Below are 16,977 nucleotides of genomic sequence, written 5' to 3'. Positions count from 1 at the left end.
TATAATACCCATAAAGTGCAGAAACAATGTATATACACCTTAATACATATTAACAAATATATTGTACAACCATGTAAACACTCTACAGATTAAGAAATGAAATACTGCCATAAACCCCAGAAGCCTTTGCATGCTTTTCTCAGTCATAATCCTTCCCACAAGGGACTCACTTAAATGACAGCCACCTCCCTGCTTTCCTTTTTTAACACCAAACATCACACCTAAACATCATAGCTTAATTTTGCCTGCTTTTGGACTATACTACAAAGCTATAGTAATCAAGACAGTATGGTACTGGCACAAAAACAGAAATATAGATCAATGGAACATGATAGAAAGCCCAGATATAAATTCACACACATATGGTCACCTTATTTTTGAAAAAGGAGGCAAAAATATACAATGGAGAAAAGCCTCTTCAATAAGTGGTGCTGGGAAAACTGGACAGCTACATGTAAAAGAATGAAATTAGAACACTCCCTAACACCATACACAAAAATAAACTCAAAATGGATTAAAGACCTAAATGTAAGGCCAGACACTATAAAACTCTCAGAGGAAAACATAGGTAGAACACTCTTATGACATAAATCACAGCAAGATCCTTTTTGACTCGCCTCCTAGAGAAATGGAAATAAAAACAAAAATAAACAGATGGGACCTAATGAAACTTAAAAGCTTTTTCACAGCAAAGGAAAACATAAACAAGATGAAAAGACAACCCTCAGAATGGGAGAAAATGTTTGCAAATAAAGCAACTGACTAAGGATTAATCTCCAAAATTTACAAGCAGCTCATGCAGCTCAGTATCAAAAAAACAAACAACCCAATCCAAAAATGGGCAGAAGACCTAAATAGACATTTCTTCAAAGAAGACATACAGATTGCCAACAAACACATGAAAAGGATGCTCAACATCACTAATCATTAGAGAAATACAAATCAAAACTACAATGAGGTATCACCTCATACCAGTCAGACCGGCCATCATCAAAAAATCTACAAACAATAAATGCTGGAGAGGGTGTGGAGAAAAGGGAACCCTCTTGCACTGTTGGTGGGAATGTAAATTGATACAGCCACTATGGAAAACAGTATGGAGGTTCCTTAAAAAACTACAAATAGAACTACCATACGACCCAGCAATCCCACTACTGGGCATATACCCTGAGAAAACCATAATTCAAAAAGAGTCATGTACCACAATGTTCACTGCAGCTCTATTTACAATAGCCAGGACATGGAAGCAACCTAAGTGTCCATCAACAGGTGAATGGATAAAGAAGATGTGGCACATAATATACAATGGAATATTACTCAGCCATAAAAAGAAACGAAACTGAGTAATTTGTAGTGAGGTGGATGGACCTAGAGTCTGCCACACAGAGTGAAGTAAGTCAGAAAGAGAAAAATACTGTATGCTAACACATATATATGGAATCTAAAAAAAAAAGGTTCTGAAGAACCTAGGAGCAGGACAGGAATAAAGACGCAGACGTAGAGAATGGACTTGAGGACATGGGGAGGGGGAAGGGTAAGCTGGGACGAAGTGAGAGAGTAGCATGGACATAAATACACTACCAAATGTAAAACAGATAGCTAGTGGGAAGCAGCCGCATAGCACAGGGAGATCAGCTCAGTGCTTTGTGAGCACCTAGAGGGATGGGATAGGGAGGGTGGGAGGGAGACGCAAGAGGGAGGAGATATGGGGATATATGTATATGTATAGCTGATTCACTTTGTTATAAAGCAGAAACTAATGCACCATTGTAAAGCAATTATACTCCAATAAAGATGTTAAAAAATATAATAATAATAATAATTTTGCCTACTTTTGAAACCTTTAAAGCATGATCACAGAGATGTGTTCTTTGCGTAGCTTTTTTTCTTCTCACACACATCTCTGTAAAATGCATCTACATGCTGCTGAACATAATTCATTTATATTTACTGTGGTATACTACTCCACTGATTATTCATACTATTATTTATTCATTCTACTGTTATTAGGTATCTGGGTTTGTTTTCAGATTTTAGTTACTCTGCGTCATGGTGCCATAAACATTGCTGTAGACCGCAGTTCTGCTGGTTACTTAGGAGTCAAACTGCTAGATCAAGGACATGTGAATCACCAATTTCAGTAGGTACTGTCAAACTACTTTCCAAAGTGGTTATACCAATTTACATTCCCATTAGCAGTGCATGAGAGTTCCCATTTATCAAGAGTTGATATTATCAGAGGATTTTTGTTATAACCATTCTGGCAGGCATGTAGTGGAATCTTGCTGTGGATGTAGTTTGCATTTCCAATTATAAATGAGATGTTCAACATCCCTCCTGGCTATTTCTAGGTCCTTGCATTTTCATATAAATTTTGGAATCAGATTTCAAGCTTCACATAAAAAGCTGTCAAGATTTTGATTAGGATTGCAATGAAATTACAGATGAAAAAGAGAAGGAGCACCATTACAATATTCAATTTTGCTTGCTAACAGCTTTTTGGTTTTTTTGGTTTTTTGCTTTTTAATTTAAGAATGGATATTGAGAGGTTTCTGGGAAGATGGTGGAGTAGGCAGCACCGCATATATAACTCCAAATCTGAACAACAACTGTACTGACAGAATCTGTCTGATGTATTTTGAAACTCTGGAATCTGCTGAAGGCTTACAACTTCCAGGGGAAGACCTGGACAGTAAATTTTGTGTTCAATTTCAGCTCTTGGCACAATAGCAGCTACCCATTCTTCATCCCTCCTGTCACCTGGCAGGCAGCTGGGCATGTGTTCCTGGAGCAGCTTACACACAGTGGGAGCCAGGGTGAGCAGAAAGGACCTTGTCTTCCAAATATCAGGGATCTCGGTTCTGACTGCTGCTTCTGGCAACAGAGGTGCAGACAAAGAGGCAGGAAGCCACTGCTGCTGAAGCTCCTCACACTATTGCAAGGCGTTACCCCTTTGTCTTAAGTAACTTCCAGGGGATTTAAATGGACAGCACCCTTTTCTCCTCTTCATTTTTCACTTTTTCCCCTTTTTGGGAGCCAGACACTAAAGACTAGAACACTAAAAAAACAAAAAACAAAACAGAACAAAAAAACCAAAACCCTGCATGTATGAGGAAAATCAGAAAGTGACTATGCATGCCCAATGAAAGGCTCAGAAAAGACCTGAGAATACCTTAAGTTTACACCTCAGGCGGATCCTTGGCAAAAAGACAGCCTACAACAATCAAAAAAACAAATAACAAAACAAACAAACACAAAACCCTGAGGAAGGAGAATCTGATTTCCAGAGTTACCACATTATTAGACTCAAATGTCCAGTGTTCCACAAAACATCACAAGGCATACAAAGAAACAAGAAAGTATGGCCAATTCAAAGGAAAAAAATAAATCAACAAACTGTCCCTGAAATTTCAGACCTAATGACAGATATACCAAAGACTTTAAAAACAACTGTCTTAAAGATACTCAAAAAAATAAAGGAAGATGTCGAGAAAGTCAAGAAAACAATGTGTAAGTAAAATGGAAATACTGATAAAGAGACATAAAACCTGAAGGAAACCAAAAAGCAATCCTGGAGCTGGAAAGTACAGTAACTAAAATGAAAAATTAGCTAGAGGGATTCAAAGACAGATTTGAACAGGCAAAAGAAAGAATAAGTGAACTTGAAGATCGGACAATGCAAATCATGGAGTCTGAGGAACAGGAATAAAAGAGATTAAAGACAAGTGAACAGAGCCTAAGGACCTGTGTGATACCATCAAGTGGACCAATATAGGCATCACAGGCATTCCAGAGAGAGAAGAGAAAAAGAAATGGGCAGAGAGAACATCTGAAGAAATAACAGTTGAAAACTTTCAAACTTCAAGGAAAGACATGAATATAAACATCCAGAAAGCCCAACAAATTCCAAGATGAACTCACAGAGACCCACACTGAGACACATTATAATCAAACTTTCAAAAGAGAAAGACAAGCAGCAAGAGAGAAACGAATCATCACAAGGGATCCTCAATAGAAATATGAGCAGATTACTCATCTGAAACTTTGGAAGCCACCAAACAGTGAGCTGATCTATTCAAATTGCTAAAATCCTGTATGTGGCAAAACTGTTCTTCAATAGTGAGGGAGAAATTAAGAAATTCTCAGATAAACAAAAGCTGAGGTAGTTCATGACCATTAAACCTGCCTGCAAAAAATATTCAAGCGAGTTCTGCAAGGTGAAATGAAAGGACATTAGACAATAATTCAAACATATGGAAAAATAAAGATCTCACTACAGGTAAATACATGGGCAATTATAAAAGCCAGTATTATTATAACAATGGTTTGTAACTGCACTTTCCATTTTCTACAGGATTTGAGAGAGTAATACATTTAAAGGGAAAAAATCATTACTATGAAAGTTAGTATTACTGTATTTTTAGTTTATAACTCCAAATCTTGTTTTCTACATAATTTAAGAATTAAGGCACTGGGCTTCCCTGGTGGCGCAGTGGTTGACAGTCCGCCTGCTGATGCAGGGGACACGGGTTCGTGCCCTGGTCCAGGAAGATCCCACATGCCGCTGAGCCTGCGCGTCCGGAGCCTGTTGCTCCGCAACGGGATAGGCCACAACAGTGAGAGGCCCGCGTATCGCAAAAAAAAAAAAAAAAAAAAAAAGAATTAAGGCACTTTAAAAAATTATTTATGTTTTTGAGCACACAATGTATAAATATGTAATACTGTGATATCAACAACCAAAAGGTATGGAAACATAGCTATAAAGGAGAAGAGTTTTTCTATGTTATTCAAGTTAAGTTGGTATAAATTCAAATTAGAATGTTATAACTTCAGGATGGTAAATGTAACCCCTATGGTAACCACAAAAAAATAGCTATAGAATACCCATAAAGGAAATAAGGAAAAAATTTAAACATTTCACAACAAAATATCAACTAAACACAAAATAATACAGTAATGCAGGAAATGAGGAACTAAAGAGTTTTAAGGCATATAGAAAACAAACAGCACAATGACAGAAGTCCCTCCTTATTATCAATAATTATTTTAAATATAAATAGATTAAATTCTCCCATCAAAAGAAAGATTGGCAGAATTGATTAAAAAAACGCATGATCCAACTATACCCTCAAGTGTACAAGAGACTCACTTGAGAGCCAAAGATACAAACAGGTTGAAAGTGAAAGGATGGAAAATGATATTCCATCTAAGTAATAACTAAAAGAGAACAGGGATGGCTACACCAAGATCAGACAAAGTAAACATTAAATCAAAAAGGTTGCAAGAGACAAAGGACATTATATATTAATAAAAGGTTGAATCCATCCAGAAGAAACTATCACAAACATTTACACACCTAAAGACAGACCATCAAAATACGTGATGCAAAAACTAACAGAATTGTATCAGATGGCATCTTCTTCCTTCATAACGCTGTTTCGCCTACATTGAAAATCTGTAGTTTAGTGTAGCAACCTTCATTAATTATGTGAGATAGATCTGGATAACTTGCTGCAGTTTCTATATCAGCACTTGCTGCTTCTCCTTGCACTTTTATGTTATTGAGACAGCTTCTTTCCATAAACCTCAAGAACCAAGCACAGCACAGCTAGCTTCAAACTTTTCTTCTGCAGCTTCTTCACCTCTCTCAGCAGCCTTCATAGAATTGAAGAGAGTTAGGGCCTTGCTCTGGATTAGGCTTTGGCTTAAGGGAATGTTGTGACTGGTTTGATATTCTATTCAAACCACTTAAACTTTCTGAATGTCAGCAATAAGACTGTTTCGATTTCTTATTATTCATGTGTTCACTGGAGTAGCATTTTTAATTTCCTTCAAGAACTTTTCCTTTGCATTCACAACTTGGCTAACTGGTGCAAGAGGCCTAGCTTTCAGCCCATCTCAGCTTTTGACATGCCCTCATCACTAAGCTTAATCATTTCCAACTTTGATTTAAAATGAGAAATGTAAGACTCTTCCTTTCACCTGAAAACTTAGATGCCATTGTAGGGTTATTAATCGGCCTAATTTCAATATTGTTGTGTCTCAGAGAATAGGGAGGTCAAGGAGAGGGAGAGAGATGGGAAATAGCCAGTAGCTAGAGTAGTCAGAACACACACAACATTTATTAAATTTGCCATCTTATATTGGTGCAATTCCTAGAGCCTCAAAACAATTACATTAGTAACATCAGAGGTCACTGATCAAGGATCACCAAAACAAGTGTAATTATAATGAAAAAGTTTGAAATATTGTGAGAATTACCGAACTACAACACAAAGACATGAAGGGAGCATATGTTGCTGGAAAAAATGGTGCCAACAGACTTGCTGGACGCCAGATTGCCACAAACCTTCAATCTATAAAAACTGCAGTATCTGCAAAGCACAATAAAGCCAAGTGCAATAGAATGAGGTATGTGAATGCCTTTTTCTTTATCCCAATTACATCAGCTTTATAGTAAGTCTTAAAATCAGGTAGTGTAAGTCTATCAACTATGTTCTTTATCAAAGTTGTTTATTAAAGGACTATTCTAAGTCCTTTGTTTTCCATATAAATTTTAGAAACAACTCGCCAATTTCTACCAGAAGAAGCCTGTTGAGGTTTTGATTGGAACAGCATCAAATTTATAAATCAATCTGAGGACAACTGTATCTTACCAACAGAGTCCTCTGATGCATGAAAACTGTGTACCTCTCCATTTACTTAGATCTTTTAAAGTGCTCTAAGCACTTTTTAGTATAAAGTGTTTTTTTTTGCAACTTATCCTTAAGCATTTCATTTCTTTGTATGTTCTTTAAATGGTATTTTTAACTCCAATGTCCAGTTGTTCATTGGTATATATACAAATACACTGTATACTGATATTGTTGTATGCTGTAACCTCACTAAACTAACTTACAGTCCTAGTAGCTTTTTTGTAGATTCCCTAGAATTTCCCTATCTATGAAAAAGCCAATTTTATTGCTTCCTTTCCAACCTGGATGCATTTTCTTTTTCATGCCTTACTGCACTGGCTAGAATGTATGATGTTAAACAGACATGATGAAAGAGGACAATATTCCTCACTCCTAATCTCTGGGGAAAAGCACTCAGCACCATTAGTACGTTGGCTGTAGAGGTGTTTTTTGTTTTTTGTTTGCGTTATAATATTTATTTATTTATTTGGTTGTGACTGGTCTTAGTTGCGGCTCACGGGTTCCTTAGTTGCGGCACTTGGGTTCCTTAGTTGTGGCATGCGAACTCTTACTTGCGGCATGCATGTGGGATCTAGTTCCCTGACCAGGGATCAAAACCAGGCCCCCTACACTGGGAGTGCAAAATCTTATCCACTGCGCCACCAGGGATGTCCCTGTAGAGTTTTTAATAGATGCTCCTTATCAGGTTGAGGAAGTCTCCTTCTATTCCTAGGGTGCTTAAGAACTTTTACCAGAAATGGATTTTGTCAATTTTTCAAAATATCTATTGAAATTATCATATGGCATTTTTAAAAAAGTCTGTTACAGTAACGGTGAACTACAGTGATTATTTTCAGGTGTTAAGTTAACCCTGCAGACCTGGAATAAACCCCACTAGGCCATGATGTACTTATCCTTCAAATATACTCTTGGATTTGATTTGCTAAATTTTCATTTATAATTTATATATATATATATATTCATTCCTCAGGGATATTACTCTACAGTTCTATTGTAATGTCTTTTTCTGGTTTGAGTATCAGGGTAATGCTGGCCTCATAGAATAAAACCATTTTACGGAAGTGTTTGTGTAGACTCGATATTATTTCTTCTTTAAACAGTTTTGTAGAATTAACCGTGAAGACATCTGGAACTGGTGTCATTATTGTGGGAGTTTTCACTACAAGTTCACAGGTACAGGGCTAAGCAATTATTTATTTCTTCTTAAGTGAGTCTGGTAGCTTTGTATCTTTCAAAACTTTGTTCATTTCATCTAAATTGTCCAACTTATTGGCATAAAATTGTTCCTAATATTTCCTTATTATCCTTTTAAAGTCTGCAGTAATATTACTTCTCATTCCTGATACTGGTAATTTTTGTGTTCTTTTTTCCTAATCAGTTTCCTACAGATATCAATTTTATTCATCTCTTTACATAAAGTTAACTCGTAGGTATACATCTCAAACAAAATTCTAAGTGGGCTGAGAAAGGAGGAACACCAGATTTGTAATCCTTTGTCATGGTACAACCCGCAGCAGCTAAGCACAGTGCTTTTATATCAATACCACCTGCCGTATTTTTAGGCAAATGCAAGAGTAAACAGGTGATAAGAGTGAAGGCCAAATTTCAGAAATTGTATCTTACACAGTAGAAAAAACACAAAGACTTGGAAAACTTGGGTTCAAATCCCTACCGCTCACTTAACAGCAATGTGACCTTGAGGAAGAAGTCACTTAAACGCTCTAAGCACTCGGTTAGTGTATTTGTAAAATGGAGAAACCTCCTTATCACAAAAGGTTGCAAGATTTAAATGACATACCCTTATACAGTGCTCTTCACAAAGACTGTCTAATAACGTTAATATCCCTCTGTTCACATCAATGGATTAATGGGCCACTAATGGCAGAACAATTTTTAAGTCTATTACAATGACAAAAAAAGCTATCATCAAATGCCTAGATTTCATGCATCAAAAACAATAATTTTTAATTTATACATTAACTACAGAATAAATACACAACACGAAAAAATTCAAGCTGTACAAAATGACACAAAAATGAAAGGCAAGTCTTCCACCATACCCAGTGTCACAGTCCCCACGACTGACTACTTGCAACCATTTGTGTTTAGTTTTGGTGGTTACCTCAATAAGCCTAAATCAAACACTTTCCCCTCAACTCCATGATTTAGCAGTGGCTAAGGACTCAAGTGTGATGAAAGATAAGGAAATTAGCATCCTAAACTTACTCCACTTTTCATCTTCTGCCAGCTATAGAGCTACTTTCACATTGTCATGGTTTATAGCACTGACTTCTGTTCTAAAATTCTATTTGGAACTTTAGCAATTTGTATATGCCAATTCTAAAAATCAAAATACCAATACATTTGCTTACAAAATTATGCTTATGTGATCAATCCTTGCAGAATCAACTAATGTGACTGACCCCTTAAGAGGAAGAAAATGTAATTCTATACCACTAAATTTGTTGAAACTGTCCAACAGATTCTCTTTTCTTATACTCTTAATTGCTCAAAATTTTACCAAAAATTGTATTGGTTCATAGTTGGACCATAATTTTCCTGTACAAATTTTTTCCTTCCAGTGCTCTTGTTTTTTTTTTTAATTGATGAAGGTGGCATGAGTCTTCACCTAAACGTTAATCATCCAGGTTCTTAACCATGTCATTTCTTAAAATAAACCTAATATTCTCTTAAAGATAGTCTTCTAAGCATCTTTTGATTTTCTACTTTAGCTTTTTTTTTTTTTTTTTTGCGGTACGCGGGCCTCTCCCGTTGCGGAGCACAGGCTCCGGACGCGCAGGCTCAACGGCCATGGCTCACGGGCCCAGCCACTCCGCGGCATGTGGGATCTTCCCGGACCGGGGCACAAACCCGTGTCCCCTGCATTGGCAGGCGGACTCTCAACCACTGCGCCACCAGGGAAGCCCTGATTTTCTACTTTAAATTAGACTACTTGCTTTCTAGTCTTGCTTTGTAGTTGTCATCCTAAGATTGTTTTCTCCCCCTCTTGAGCTGGGTCCACAATTCACTAGATGTTATCTCATGCTTCTTGAATTTTTTGTTTTCCATTTTCTGGAGCACAACCTCAAGAAATTCACCAGGAGACTGCAAGAGATCAACTTCCTACATCCTGATTGTATGTTTTAATATATCTCTATCTCATGCATAATTATAAATTATGATTTATAATTTGGCCAAGAATGCTAGGTTAAAAATTCATCCAATCCCCACTTGACTCTCATTTTTTTTTTTGGGGGGGGGATGCTTAGTCGGGTCCTAGTTGCATCACACAGGATCTTTCATTGCAGTGCACAGGCTCCTCACTGTGGCACGTGGGCTTCTCTCTAGTTGTGGTGCGTGAGCTCCAGAGCGAGTGGGCTCTGTAGTTGTGGCGCACGGGCTTCCAGTTGCCCCAAGGCATACGGGATCCTCCCCGACGAGGGACTGAACCTGCATCCCCTGCATTGGAAGGCGAATGCTCAACCACTGGACCATTAGGGAAGTCCCTAGACTCTGATTTTAGAAACAATGATGCAAACGTCCAGTGTTACTTTGATATCAAACTGATTCTAAATCCTTCCTAGGAAAAGTGCCTTCTCTTTAAAAGAGTTCAGGATATCTTCTTCACCCTCAATGCTCTGAAACGTCAGAAGATTGTGTCTAGATAAGAGTCACCTTAAAATTATTTCTGCCTGGTATTCAGTGGGCCCTTTAAATCAGAAGTGTCATGTCCTTCAGCTCCGAGACATTTTCTACCATCATTTCTTTTTTGGGGGGGGGCCATGCTGCACAGCATGCAGGATCTTAGTTCCCTGACCAGGGATCAAACCCTCGCCCCCCGCAGTGGAAGCACGGAGTCTTAACCACTGGACCGCCAGGGAAGTGCCTCCACCATCATTTCTTTGAGTAATTTCTCTCTTCCATTTCTCTCCTCACTTTCCCCAACTCCTTTAAATCCCAGCAATTTTTTTTCTCGTTTTCCTCCTATCTTTTTGCAAAACATACTGATAAATTTCTTCAACTTCTTCCAGTTTTTGTATTTATTTTTGTTTGTTTGTTTTCGGTCTCAGCAACATTTCTGTCTCCAAGAACTCTTCGCTATTTCTACTCCTTTTACAGAGCAATCATAACACAAATATCTTCCCTCCTTTCCTCACTGTCCCCTAACAGTACAAGAAAATTAACAGCTCCTAGAGCAGAGTAGACCATGTCTTTCAGTAAGGACTATACCAGTGAGAAAACCCAAATATACTATGTTAATTGGCTGCCTTCTGGAGTTTAACTCTGATTAAGACACAGGGTAAAGACTCTACCAAGAAAGCAAAGTAATAAACCTAACAGATACACAGTATTCCTACTGCTGTGGCTTTTGTAACTTATTTCTGTTGCTTTGAAATGGAAAAGTGTTGCTGAAAGTGCAGGATGGGAATAAACTCAATAAGGAGATATGGATAAAACTAAATTAATAATTTTGTATTATATTTCATTTTAAACCTTTTAAATCATATTTACAGAAAGATCATTTACGTATATGAAGGTAGTACCTTATTTAAACACTGAAATACCAATTAAAACAGCCTGGCGCTGGTCACAAAATGGACAGCAGAAACCAAAAACAGACCCAAACATTGGTATATTTTAATTTCCTGTATCACAGGTGACATTTTAAACCAGTAGGGAAAGTATTTATTCTCAACAAGTGATGGTACAACTAGCTAGCCATTTGGGGGAAAAATGAAGCTCTACGACAAATCTCACATGAAATAAATTCCAGATATATTAACAATTTAATTTTTTAAGCCCATTTATTAATCTAAATATTTTTAAATCTTGAGGATAGAGAAAGACTTTCTAAAGAACCAAAACCTTAAAAAGAAGAGACCGCCAGATTTAACCATCTCTGATTTCCCTTTGTCAGGGGAGATGGGAAGACCTTTGAACAAAATTAAAATATAAATTACAAAATTACAACCTGGAAAAAAATAAAACTCTTGGAAATATATGGGGAAAAAAACAAAGCCACTCCAATAAAAATTAGCAAAGAATTTTAAAAAGCAATTTATAGAACAAAGTTTATGACAAATGGTCAATAAACCTATCACTGAAGAAATATAAATTTAAGACAAGACATCAATTTCTGCCTATTAGTTTGAATATCCAATGTTAAGAATATAAAAGTGGGCTTCCCTGGTGGCACAGTGGTTAAGAATCTGCCTGCCAATGCAGGGGACACGGGTTTGAGCCCTGGTCTGGGAAGATCCCACATGCCACGGAGCAACTAAGCCTGTGCACTGCAACTACTGAGCCTGTGCTCTAGAGCCCACGAGCCACAATTACTGAGCCCAGGCACATCTACTAAAGCCCACATGCTCTAGAGCCCGTGCTCTGCAACAAGAGAAGCCGCCGCAATGAGAAGCCCGCGCACTGCAACAAAGAGGAGCCCCGGCTCGCTGCAACTAGAAGAAAGCCCGCGCGTAGCAAAGATGACCCAACACAGCCAGGAAAAAAAAGAAAAAAAAAAAAAGAATATAGAAGTGGCACTATCCAACTACTGGTAAATGTGTAGTTGGTATAATTCTAGCAACATTTATAAATGTTTAGAAAGCACTCACTGTCACAGTAATTCCACTTTTAATAGCCTATAATGAACATGGATGTTCATCACCGTACTGTTTGAAAACCCATAAAGGTTAAATGTCCAGCCAAAAGGACTGTAATAATATGAAGGTATTAAAACTAAAATTGTAATATACAGCTGCACTTGTTAATATGGAAAGCAGAACATGACTTTATGATATGAAATTTCTATAAGTTACCACATACACAGTAGTTCCATTTCTATAAAAATATATACATAGGCACACAAGTGGATTAATAGAAAATCTTGGAAGAATATACGTAAAAATATTATCTAATCTAACTGAAGTAAGTACATGGCAAGCAATTAACAAATGTAAATATAAACTGCCAAAAATGGAATATTAATCCTCTAATAAACTAAGCAGCAAGGAACTCTTCAATTACATGGTAAAATTATAGTCAGTCTATTTAAACAAAATAAAAAGATATAATAGGAAGGAAAAAAAGTCAAAAATGAAATATGTAACTTGAATCTATATAACATTATACCAAAAAGGAAAAATAAGCTTTTCAAAAGAGTACGTAATGCTCAACTCAGTTATGCCCTTATTCTGTCCCCAAATCTCCAAGCAACTGATGAGTGGCTCAAACCATGACCAGAAGGTCTTTCTGCAAACTTCTTCCTTTAGAAAATAAAATGACGTGTGCTGGCTGACTTGATTGTGGTAATTATTTCACAAAGTATACATATGTCAAATTACAATGTTGTACACTTTAAGTATGTGCAATTTGTCAATTATACCTAAATTCAGCTTGGGGGAAAAAAAGAAAATGATGGATTACCATGATCATCTGTATATTCAAAGAACATGGGGATGTGAAGTGAGGGAGTGGGGGCAAGACACGGAAAAAAAGATGAAGCCTCAAAGGCATTCTGAAAATCCAAATAAGAGAATGATTCAAATTTAGCACAAAAAAGCTATCTTCAAGAGAAAATTTCAATTTAAAAAAAGGCATGCGTGCACAGTTTTGTGTATGTCGCACGTGCCATATAGAAAGAGCATTTTAAGGATAATAAGAAATTCTTATGAGATCACTGATTAGGATTAAAGTAAGTAATATTTGAAATACGTTTTCAAATAACCATACTTTTCCTCTTTTCTCTTTTTTTTTTTTGGCCACACCGTGTGGCATGAGGGATCTTAGTTCCCCAACCAGGGATTGAACCTGTGCCCCCTGCCTTGGGAGCAAAGAGTCTTAACCACTGAACCACCGGGTAAGTCCTGAAATAACCATACTTTTCTTAAAAAAAAAAAACTATACTATTTTAACTCTCAATCAATACTCACTGTATTCTAGCTTCTTTCTCTTCTTTTTCTCTTTCAATTGTTCTTCCTCCTCCCTGACTCCCTCTTCTTCTTCTCTTTGCTCCTCGCCCAAATTATCGTAAAATACTGGATCACGATGAGCAGTCTTCCTCTGGAAATGCTTAGTTTTGGATCCCCCTTTAACAAGTACAACTTTTCTTTTCAAACAAGTGCAGCCAAACATGCAGTCTGGTCGGCGGCAGTGAGCAGGCTGGCGCTTCTCCAAAGCTAGACTTGAACATACACAACCCAATCGACAGAAGTCATTGTTGCATGGAGGGGCTCGTTTCCTTATGATCGTGTGGATGGGTTTAGTTTTGAGAGATGCCTAAAGTTAAAGTAGAATATTATAAATCTACTAAATCATCCCCTAACAACTTACAGTCATATACTGGTCTGCCTTCTCCAACTCTGAGCACTCAGTACTAACAGTACAAGATTAGTGCAGATTCAAAGGACAAATCATGAATATAAACAGAACTCTAAGCAATCTCCCATTCTAATACATAGCACTGACAAGAAAGAGAATATTTTAATTCATTATGAGCCAAAATATCAACAAGGATGAATGTATTCTCAATAGAAATCATGCATAATGTTCTCTATAGCAAGGGTTGACAAACTTAAGGCCCATGGGCCAAATCCTAACTAAAGTTTCATTGGAACACAGCCAGGTTCACTCATTTACATAACATCTATGGCATTAGAGTAGCAGAGCTGAGTAACCAACAGAGACTGTATGGTCTGCAAAGCCTAAAATATTTACTATCTGCCCCTTTACATAAATAGTTTACTGACCCCTGCTCTATGATAATTAATAAAAAGAGAACATTATAATACATGCATAAAAGTCTTTAGGAATGATCGATTATAAAGGACACAATCTGTATTTTGTCCCAACATCTGATGATCTTCAGCTCTAGAATTTAGTCACAGAATTTAAAAAATGGAAAGTACAGAAATTTCATGACAAAAAAATTACCCACGTGCTGCTGTATCATTTCACATGCACTGAGGCTGCTAACACAGGTGAATCAACGATTAATGAAATTTTCTTAATATAAAATTTTATGAAAGACAAAAACTTTTTCTCTGTAGGTTTATAATTTGGGGGATTTTTCTGGGATTTAATACCATCTAAGCAGAGTTTTTAAAGCTGTTTTAACAAAACCAGTAAATGTACTTGACCACATGCTGGAGAATGAAATTAGGAAAGTTCAGAATGGCCAGCTGCCTTTACACAGGGGAGGGACAATTCAAAAGCACAATTGTACAGTCTCCCTCTGCTGGCAGGAGGAATCTACACATGGTGTCTAGTTGATAAAGAAGAACAAACGTGGAAGACATTTCCTTAGTTGTCACTAAGGTAACTAAAAGCCCCATCCTCCTGCCAAAAAGCCCCATTCCCATTTCTCCTGACTACCTAATTCTCTCCAGCCAAGACTAATATGCTTCTGGAAAACAACAGATACTTACTTGAGCCGTAAGCAGAGTTGTTAAGGATACATCTGCTCGCTCTTCAGTGATATAGGTCCTTGGTTTTCCTTCCCAAAGTGCACAGTCTTCCAGATCCATTAGCTTCACTTGAGATTTAGACAATCCTGGAGGGCGAGTTCCCTGTTGCTGCTGCTGCTGCTGTTGGTGTGCCTGCCGCAAACTAATCTGCTTTGGAAATGTATTTTCATCTAAAGTTGGCACAACCAAGTTATTCACCCGATTTTCTGAGATGGTGGTTGAAGAATTCTTGGTAACCTTATCTCCTGGAATAGTATGACTATGTTTCTGCTTTGGTGAAACAGGGTATGGTAAAATGGATTTATAAGATGATTTAGTTCGGCCACTGAAAGGTGCCTGTTTGTTTTGAGACTTTGCCTTTCGAGAGACAGAGGGTACAGAATGAGGCTTCAAAGAGTAAGAGGTAGAAGGGGAAATGGTAGATTGCTTCTTCAGTACACTATCAAGTGTTCGAACATAGCTGGTACTCTTGGTGGGAAGCTGGTATACCACAGGAGATGTGGGAGCATTAGAAGAGAAACCCATGCTTGTTTCCATCAGCTTGCCTTCATTTTCCAAGTACTCATCCAGCTTATCACTGCAGAAAGCAGAACGGTTTTTCAACGAACCTTCTGAATTTCCACCTAGAAATAAAGAGACACAGATACTTAAATCCAGGACAGATCTTTATATATATAGAAAAATATACTTTAAAAGGCCAGGAGCAGGGGCTTCCCTGGTGGTGCAGTGGTTAAGAATCCACCTGCCAGTGCAGGGGACATGGGTTTGATCCCTGTTCCGGGAAGATCCCACATGTCACGGAGCAACTAAGCCCATGCGCCACAACTACTGAGCCTGTGCTCTAGAGCCCACGAGCCACAACTACTGAGCCCACGTGCCACAGCTACTGAAGCCCGCACGTCTAGACCCCATGCTCTGCAACAAGAGAAGCCACCACAATGAGAAGCCCGCACACCAGAACGAAGAGCAGCCCCCGCTCCCTGCAACTACAGAAAGCCTGCGTGCAGCAACGAAGACCCAATGCAGCCAAAAATTAATTAATTAAATTTAAAAAAGAAAAGGCCAGGAGCATTAATTTATAAGCTACTAAATCTTCCAAAATATCCCTCCTCGGAAGTAAGGAAAAATATAAAGCCAAGTAAAGACACTGAATGTCATATACTAATTATATTAAAGTCCATTATCTAAAATTATCTTATTATATATATTTAACATTAATTTTGCAAAGTGCTAACAATAGTAATAATTAACACTAAGAGTCGACAACCTCTTAGGACCTTAGTATAGAGATGAGACATAAGTAAAAACATAAACGCAAAAAATATACTTAAATTTGACTTCAACAGAACACCAAGAGGTTACTTAAGGGATTGCAATACCTGAATTCTGACACAAAACACAAGGGAAGAGGATAAGGCACCAAAAGAGGAGTATAAAATTTAGTTTTTATGGAACAAGAAAAAGAAAGTTTAGTAGAAAGACAAGCATTACACTATGATAACACTACGAAGATTCAAAGATGAGAAAAACTATATTGGACAAATGGTAAATTTATCTGGCTAGAGTGTAACTGCAAACAAGTGTAATGGGAAAGGAAAAGCACTAAGAAAGGAGACCAATAAGCATACAGTCAAAATTTAGATTTTAGATTAGATTTAGAAGTTTATTTTGAAGTACTACAATGCTATTGGGAATCACCATACAGCTCTGAAGTACACAGTTCTGAAATAATGCTTGAGAATGATGCTTTTTTATAACTGTAGGAACCAAAAGGAAGTGCACTTTGAAAAGGCTGCAAGGATTATTTAAGCCTGATATGG

At 37.4% G+C, this 16,977-nt stretch overlaps 1 protein-coding gene across 25 annotated transcripts in view; it reads right to left on the bottom strand.

Annotated features, from left to right (window-relative positions):
• Positions 1 to 16,977, bottom strand: part of MGA (MAX dimerization protein MGA) — a 157,644-nt gene that overhangs the window by 35,721 nt on the left and 104,946 nt on the right. For all 25 annotated transcript variants that reach the window (XM_067743907.1, XM_067743917.1, XM_067743950.1 and 22 more), the window contains exons 8-9: positions 15,119 to 15,780; positions 13,625 to 13,970 (exon numbers count right to left, since the gene is read on the bottom strand). In XM_067743907.1, coding sequence (XP_067600008.1) covers positions 13,625 to 13,970; positions 15,119 to 15,780 — 1,008 coding nt within the window. The remainder of the gene's footprint in view (positions 1 to 13,624; positions 13,971 to 15,118; positions 15,781 to 16,977) is intronic.

The sequence above is a fragment of the Pseudorca crassidens genome, chromosome 1 (genome assembly GCF_039906515.1).
Source record: "Pseudorca crassidens isolate mPseCra1 chromosome 1, mPseCra1.hap1, whole genome shotgun sequence".
Classification (NCBI taxonomy): Eukaryota; Metazoa; Chordata; class Mammalia; order Artiodactyla; family Delphinidae; genus Pseudorca; species Pseudorca crassidens.
This window is presented reverse-complemented; position numbering and strand designations above follow the sequence as displayed.